Raw genomic sequence first — 9015 nt, forward strand, 5'->3', positions numbered from 1 at the left:
TGTAATGCTTAAATTGGATGTGAATACTCAAATAGAAGACTGAAAGTGGATCTGTGAGTCTGTAATGCTCATTTCACTGTGGATGGCTTACCTGCAGCCTAAGAGGTAAAAAGAGAACATGTTCCTGATCAGAAATTATCAGAGTCAACTGCTGTTCAAAACATATTCCGAGTGAGCCATTTCACAGCAGCTGAAACTGAAGCGGATTTATTTTTAATAAATTTGCAAAAACCTCAAGTAAACTTTTTTCACGTTGTCATTATGGGGTGTTGTATGCAGAATTATGAGGAAAAAAATGAATTTAATCCATTTTGGAATAAGGCTGTAACATAACAAAAGGTGGAAAAAGTGATGCGCTGTGAATACTTTCTGGATGCACTGTAGAGTATTAGTAGAAGAGTAGCATCCTTATATACAATATTGTATTGTAAGTCTCTAAAGACGTGTTAATTGATAAAGTAAAATGGCCAGGAGATCAGATAAAAAAAAAGCTGGGGAAAAAAACTAAAATCTTTATTTCTTCCAGTTTAATTTTCTAAAGTGGAAAAATGTTCCCAGAACTTCTTAATTGACGATAGCTGAAAATTTGTTTACATCAGTAAAACATACTGCTAATTACTGTAATAAAGTGGATCATCCTCCAACACATCTAAGTTTTAAATTTTAAGCAGCATATCCAACTACCAGCAACAGAGACACACTTCCTCAGAGGCCATTACTTCACATTTTCCACTTGTTCATTGCATCTTTGTACCTTACAGTTGCATATTTTGCACTTTTGTCTCTCCAATTCTCTTGTCCTGTCTGTTTCTTTTTCAATCTTTTGGAGCTCCTCATCAGTATATTCTGGCTCATACAACTATATTTCAACGATTATGCTAAATATATCCTAGTCTTCATAGTCGGACATACTACCGATTTGAAATGATAGTTTATTTGTCTAAATCCTGAAAGAAAACATGTCTGTCAGGAGTGGGTTCTCAAAATGAAAATGGTGAGTCTGGGATTCACAAAATGAGCTAGAGGAAACCATGCCATAGCCATAGATTTAGACACAATCGAAAAGATGAGGTGCAGAGGTGATTTTAAAATGGCTGAAACCCACAAGCAATTTGTTTAATTTATTTTTTTTATTCCATTCTAAGTTGATATGAATCCACCATTTTACAATGTTTGTGCAATCTCAAGACACAGATTAATATCTGATAACATTCCAGCCTTACAAAATAGACGTATTTGGTAAGTTTAAGTCTTTTTTTCAAGCTACGACCCATATACCCCTCAATGACATTGCAAACTTCAAGAACAAAATATTTTTAAAATGTATAAAAAATGCTTTATTTTAGAATGCAATTTTATGTTGTTAATTAATTTATGCTATGATTGTGAAGAAATAACTAACTTCAAAAATATCAACTGTATCCTTTAAACATGTGAGATAATACAGTAGATTAGTTGATTTGTTTGTGATTTTGCAAATCTAAAATGGCATTCTTCAGAATGTTATATATAATATGGTTATCTCGTTGGAAAAATCCAAGTAGTGTCAACCAAAATTAACAATCAGAATAAGGCAGAGAAACATGAATATAAGAGATCTTCAAACACTTGGATGCACGTGTTGTCTCTGTTTTCTAGGCTTCAAATGACACAAGTAGAATGTGTAAGCTTATTCAGAATATGACACAAGTAGAATATGTAAGCTTATTCAGAATTTCACTGGTAATGACCACTTTTGAGAAAACAGTTGTCAGAAATCACTAGGGAGATATTACCCCAGAGCTTAAATGGGCCGAAAAGCAAACAACCTCTGAATAAGGAAACAATGATTTCTGCAGCTATGCTTTTAAATTCTGCCTCTACAAGTCGTAATGAGTAATGCCAAATCAAACATAATTGTCATAATTGTAATCCTCAGAGTGCTTTATTTTGTTTAAATTCTTCACGCTGTGCTACTGATGGCTCTTGCAGTTATTAATATAGGTTTGTGTTCAGTGTTGATTCTACTCTGTGCTGTTATCGTTGATCCCTTAACACTCCTTTTACATTTCAATTTGATACTCAGCTACTACGGTCTGACGGTGTGGTTTCCTGACATGATTAAGTACATGCAGAGACAGGAATATGCTCTCCGGACTAAAGTATTCACCAAAGAGAAACTGGAACACTTCACCTTCAACTTCACTTTGGAGAATCAGATTCACCGCAATGGAGAATATTTTAATGACAAGTGAGTCAGAACTCTCTGTTACATTTTCTGTTTGTAAATGTGCATGTGCATTTGAAATAAATATGTATGCTGTCTATCTGGTGTTTCTTTCTGTGTCAGTTTCCCAGCCAAAACTTTACATCTTACATCTTGATTACATCTTGCCTGAAGAAGGGGCCTGAGTTGCCTCGAAAGCTTGCATATTGTAATCTTTTTAGTTAGCCAATAAAAGGTGTCATTTTGCTTGGCTTTTCTCTCCAGCCAAAACACCAAGTAGAAATCAGTAGACAGTGATAATTGGTGTATGAATGATTACCGCATAATTAAAAAATGGAGGTACTTCCTAGCTGATTATTCATGTTGATTCATTAGTCAGCAACAAATATACCCATGACAATAGACTTGATTCTTATCCTGTATTTTTTTATTGTTTATTGACTTGTGCCAAATGTGGCTGGCGTAGGCTTAGATGTAAACAGGCAAAATTGTGTTCTGAAAATGGATGAACAAATGAACTAACGCAGTTGATTGATTTAGCTTACTTTAACAAAGGAATCTTACTGAACAAGACACATTTGCCAGGTTAAGTGGAATATAAAGTAAATTAATCAAATTTGTGTCATCATTATGAAAGAAATAAAATTCAAACATAAACTAAACTCCACTTTTAATGATATCTAATGAAAAACATTTCTAACCACTTATGAATAACATCAAATTCTGACGAAAACATCCAGGTTAGCAGCCAGGTAGATGTTGGTCAATTTAAGCTCATTTATTGTCCCCCCCCCCCCCCCCTTAAATATCACTGATTTGTTCAATTTCCTTTACCTTGTACTGGTAAGGATGTGGTTTAGAAAGCATTTTAGCATCTTAGCACCTTATGTGCTAATACTGCATGCTCCCTCCTTGCTTGTAGAGCTGTAAATGCTCATTTTAATCCTGCACTAAATGTACGTTTACACCATCAACAGCAAAACAGGGTCAACTGTTGACAAAGTTGTTAACCATATATAAATAAATTTGCAGTTTGTGATAATTAGTTAAAAAAGAAGAGATTGCCAGCATGTTCTAGTGACTAAGGCTTTTTATTGTAAACATCATGGCTTCCAGTCAACAAATAATATGTTAACTAGTATAATATACTGTGGCTCCGAACTTGAAAAAGGCAGTGCATCTGGGGTTCACCTCATAAAGAGATTATATACAAAATACATTTATCATACTTTGTAAAGATAAAAGGCATCTGCTATTAAAGTATTGTGAAACGGCAAACTGGTGGCTCTTCTTGTGCTTGTTCTTATTCCAAATAGCTGTCAACGTTCATTTCAGACACCAGTGAAGGCTTTGGCTCAACCCATTGATAATATTAGTAGATTTTTATGTGTAATGGTGAACATTAAATCTTTTCCTACAATAATATTTTCCTTAATTTTCATGGAAACATATGAGGATGTGACTTTTGATTAGACTGCAATATTTGTTTTAGGTTCTTGAATCTCAAGATGAAGTCTGTGATATTTGAAGACTCCCTTTTTGAGGAGTGCTACTTTGAAGACATCACTTCCACAAATACCTTCTTTAAGAACTGCACTTTCATTTCCACGCACTTCTACAATACTGGTGAGGAGATGTTTGGTTCAAATGGAATCCCTAATGCTTGTGCACATTTACACTTTGAAAGGCAGACTTTTAGGTCGATTGTGTAATTGAGAGCTAAGTCAGCAACAGTGTCACATGGGCTGAGTCAACAGATGAGGTGTATATGCACGCAATTCAGAAGTAGAAGGGGGAAGACAGAAAGATAGTGGCAGGATTATAATCTTGTAGTCTGACATTCATACAAATTAAGATTTATGAATTCATTTAAGAAAAAATGACCCAGAATGTCCAAGGCTACACAAAATTTTTATTACTACAGTTATCATTTAATCTTTACTTTATTTAAAATCACTCAAAGGGTACAACTTCATTTCAGATCTGTTCCAGTACCGGTTTGTCAACAGCAAGCTAATCAACAGTACCTTCCTGCACAACAAAGAAGGCTGCATGCTGGATTTTGGTGATGACAACAACGCTTACATGATTTACTTTGTCAGCTTCTTGGGCACCCTTGCTGTGTTACCAGGCAACATTGTCTCTGCTTTGCTTATGGACAAGATCGGCCGTCTTAGGATGTTAGGTGAGTTTTCCAGGATATGCCAGGAGTTCAGAAACAGAACGTATTATTTATCATGACGTATAGCACTCATGTGAAAGTGTACAATTATACTTTATTTGAAGTTACATAGCAGACTATTGTATGTATTAAATGATCTTCTGTTCTGTACCATAAGTAAGAGGTCTTTTCAAATTTATTTCTTTTGACATTTTTTTTTTTCTGAACTGAATATGCTTCATTCGTCAATGTTGCAATTCTAGGCCGTAAAGTTCAAAAAGTCCCAACACACACACAAGCCTGATGTTTAAAAAAACTTAAGGTACGAGACCATTGGTACTCACAGCAGTAAATTCAGAGATGGGTTCTAACCAGAGGTCAGAAGGTTACTTACCATATTAGCAACACAAAACGGTACTGAAACAACATGAGCAGGGAGTGTTAATTCCTCAGAATTGGCCTGACATATATGCAAGTTCTTTTCATAGGCCACCACAAGTAGATTAATAACCTGCACATCTGCACAGTCTGGGAGCCCCATCCCCTTTGGTCCCACTTACAGATATTAGGACAAACGAATCAACATGACCAAACAAAAGGAAAATCGCAAAATTGAAAAACAGAATACTCATAATGAGGGTGTTTAATAACTAGGTTATTCAAAGAAACCAGTTCCAAAAATGACATGTAAACCCGTATTCCAGCTACAGAAACTGGGATGTTGGTCTCTGAGAAACTGTTAACACCCTTTGATTTCTTTGCAGGTAACCCGGTTTTGTGACCATGTAAACCCTTAACTGGGCTGCAGTTAAGAATTTCGTTGTCTCAGAATGCCCATTGCACTCTGTTACCCGGCACATGTCATTGCTTCGCTTACGCATCCAGCAGCCATAAGTAGAAAGCAGTGAAATCATCTACAAAGTTACATTTTCTGATGCAAATGCTCAAGTAATAGCATTAGTATCATTATTTCTCCTCCTAGTTGAAATAATCTAACTCAATATTACAGAAATCACTAAATTTATGTTGATGAACTGAATATATAGTGCTAAGCTCAGCAGCACAATGCTTGTTTTCAGATTAATAACTGCTATTGATGATGTTTAATCTTTATTCAGTGTGTTGTTATGACTTTGGGGAGTTTTGCCAAAGGAGAACTCAATAAATGGAATGCAAGTGGGTTTTTTTTTTAAGGAATCAGGTTTCTTTCTTAACTGGGTTACTCGCGCTGTCCTGTTTTTGTGTGTGCATGTAAACACAAAAAGAAAAAAATTAAACAATTGTATAAAACTAATACACAAAAAACAGAAAAATAAACATAAACAAGAATTAAAAAATACTATACTCTGTAAAAACTTTCCAAGTATGTTGTATTTGAAATGTACTGACAACTTCTTACTAGCAGCCTCACTTTAGATCACATTTATATTTGATTTTAAAAAGAGGAAGAAGATAGCAAAGTAAAACATTTCTATACATAAATCTGAACTCGTACGCACCCTGAGGGCCTCAGTACAGGCTGTTATCTTCATTTGTATTGTAATTTAAAAAACTGGGGGAAGCAAACCTTCAAATGAGCTGTTTTTTTCTTTCAGAGAAATTAGTTATTGTATAATATGAAAAGTAATTAAGGCAACATTTTCTTCACCTTATTCCTACAATTTATTTACAATTAAATTACCTTAAAATTAAAATGTTACCAACTACTTCTAAGGCAATTTAGTCATCTGCTCAAGGTGGCCAATGTTTGAGATTTCTAAGAAAACATTTAAATTAAAATTTAAGATTAACCTTAACATCTTTCTTTCTTTCTTTCTTTCTTTCTTTCTTTCTTTCTTTCTTTCTTTCTTTCTTTCTTTCTTTCTTTCTTTCTTTCTTTCTTTCTTTCTTTCTTTCTTTCTTTCTTTGCAGCGGGTTCTAGTGTAATGTCCTGCATAAGTTGTTTCTTCCTGTCTTTTGGAAGCAATGAGTCAGCCATGATTGCACTGCTCTGTCTTTTTGGTGGTGTCAGCATTGCCTCCTGGAATGCCCTGGATGTGCTAACCGTCGAGCTCTACCCTTCTGATAAAAGGTACAAACTTTTGGTCCTGGCAAATGTTGTAGCTGCAGATTTTTGTTGAAATCCAATTTTATTATTTTTAATCCTGTCTGTTTTCTGAACTCAATCCTCTTCAGAGTTAGGCAGCAATCAGCCCTAGAGAGGGTGGAATCTTGTTAAGTTTTGGTGATCTGTTTAGTCTTAAAATGAAAAGAACTAAATTCTGTATTTTTGTAATGTTAGAAACACGGAATACAGTACAATGTCTGTGTTTTTGTATAAAAGAATGCATTATTTTTCTTGGCCCAGCATTTATTTATTTTATTACATATTATGTCTATTTCATTTCCCGGTATCTGCTTAGCCAATTTAAATTCATGAGGTGGAGGAGCTATGTGTCATTCCTGGCTGCAGAGTTCAAGGAAGGAAGCAATAATACAGTTATTCACATATAAAAGATGTGCATGTTATACATATATATGTGTGTGTGTGCACTATATCACAGTGACATGGTGCACTCAGTGCCTTCAACATGCCTATACTACATCATAGTACCTTCAACACATCACACAATGTCAAATCAAGAGCTAAACTGTATGTCATGCTACGTTTCTGTGGTTGTAATGTGCACATACATCCAATAAAGCAACAGGACAGTGATTTGGGTGGAGAGAAATTATAAAAAGGTACCTGAAGCTTTATTGGTAATACTTTGTGTTCCCTTCATCAAGAATAATTTGATAGATAGATAGATAGATAGATAGATAGATAGATAGATTCTGACTTGGCCAAAGATGAAAAGAGCACTTACAGCCATAGTGAAACATTACAAAGGTATAGCCTTTGGTATGTGGGAGCCGCAGTAGATTTTCTTGACAAATATCTGCTGAATAATTCCTTGTGTTCATCCTAACACTATCACCTGCCAAGACTTACACTCAATGGGCATATGGTCTTCATTGTCAATTTTTTCGTAATTTTAAATTGCATTCCTTTGAAAAATACTTAGCGAGAGCAACTATTGAATGAATTCATTTCTTTTTTGCATTAAATCAGAACCATCACAAGGTGCAATGTAAAACAGAGAAGAGATAATACATGTGCCCCACTGGGTAAACTTAGACTCATCGATCAACCTAAAGATTTGGTTTTGGACTCATGGAATGTATGAGCACCACAGCTACAATGTGGGCTTAGAGTGGATATTACCCGAGGCAACAATACAATCTTTCATGTCACCCTTGTAAATTGCAGTCAGCCAAAGTAAAACTTAAACCAACTAACCTCTTATAGTCAGAGATATAGAAAGCAAAGTGAACAATAAATAGGATTAAAAAAGATTGTTCATCCATTCATGAGTACTCTGTTTCCATTATACAGTCGGGTTTAGCTGAAACACTTCATGGCATCACTGAATGCAAAACAGTAACTAACCCTGTTAGACGATATCAGTCCAATAGGGCACAGTCATGTGCATACATCCACACAATGAGCCAATGAAGCAATTAATCCAACTTTCATATCCCAGGTATATTGGTAAGAAACTGATATACCTGGAGAAAAACCCACATGGTAAAGGAAAAACTGTTGAAACTCCACACCAGAGGATGAGGCAGCACTGCTTATCACTAAGCCACCATGATGCCTAGAAAGTTTACTCCAATGTTTTCCAGACTTGATCCTGGTCTTCCACTGTGCCTTCTGATTTTCTGTCGAACCAATGTATCGATGAGACCCCAATCCCTGCCTGTAATGCAAGTTTAATGGACCATGTTATGATTTTGTTGTTTTTGCATTGTGTAAATACATAAATGCCAGTTCTTCCTTTATATTTCTATAGCGAGTTTGTTAAAAATTGTATGTTTTACTAACAGGAAAGTGTCTTTATTTGTTAATATCTTATTTACTTCATATCTATCTATCTATCTATCTATCTATCTATCTATCTATCTATCTATCTATCTATCTATCTATCTATCTATCTAACATTAATTATTAAAGTAGCATCTTGATTAAAGGCACTCTCATTGCTATGAATGTGAAAAGACAGCTTCTGTTTATGGCATTTTAAAATTTTGCACTACTGTCTACTGTGTGCTACAGTAATCCTTATTCATAAAATCAATGGGAAACAATCTGATGACAGATAAAATAATAAAGAGCTTAAATGGAGGCTTTGGGCTACTGAGATTTGAAATAGGACATTATCTGTACCAGTTATACCAACTTAGCGTAGAAACTGGATTACACTCTGAGGAATGGGGTAAGAAATGAGACAATTAATTAAACTTTACTGATTAATAAATTGATTTTAATGAAAACCAGTGCAGGGCCACCTTTGGGAACCATTGGTGTGCTGTAATTGTGATGCATTGGGAAGAACAGCAGTGGCATCTAGTGGAGAGATGTTGATAATGGTGGCAGCTTAATTCTGATTAAGTAAACCAGCTGCACTGTAGGGTGGCACAGCGGTTAGCACTGCTGTCTCATGAACCTAGCGTGATAAGATTGTGTCCCTGCTAGATCACTGCTTGTGAGGACGTTTTTTATTCTCCCGTTTTCCTCCCATATCCCCAAAGATGTGCACGTTAAGTTGGCCAAGTGTGAGTT

The 9015-nt window shown here is 35.3% G+C and overlaps 1 protein-coding gene across 1 annotated transcript in view; it reads left to right on the plus strand.

The window, feature by feature from the left end:
• sv2a (synaptic vesicle glycoprotein 2A) overlaps positions 1-9015 on the plus strand; it is an 885655-nt gene that overhangs the window by 162602 nt on the left and 714038 nt on the right. The window contains exons 9-12 of the mRNA XM_028794012.2: positions 2066-2230; positions 3699-3832; positions 4188-4391; positions 6279-6438. Coding sequence (XP_028649845.2) covers positions 2066-2230; positions 3699-3832; positions 4188-4391; positions 6279-6438 — 663 coding nt within the window. The remainder of the gene's footprint in view (positions 1-2065; positions 2231-3698; positions 3833-4187; positions 4392-6278; positions 6439-9015) is intronic.

This window comes from Erpetoichthys calabaricus, chromosome 2 (genome assembly GCF_900747795.2).
Source record: "Erpetoichthys calabaricus chromosome 2, fErpCal1.3, whole genome shotgun sequence".
Classification (NCBI taxonomy): domain Eukaryota; kingdom Metazoa; phylum Chordata; class Cladistia; order Polypteriformes; family Polypteridae; genus Erpetoichthys; species Erpetoichthys calabaricus.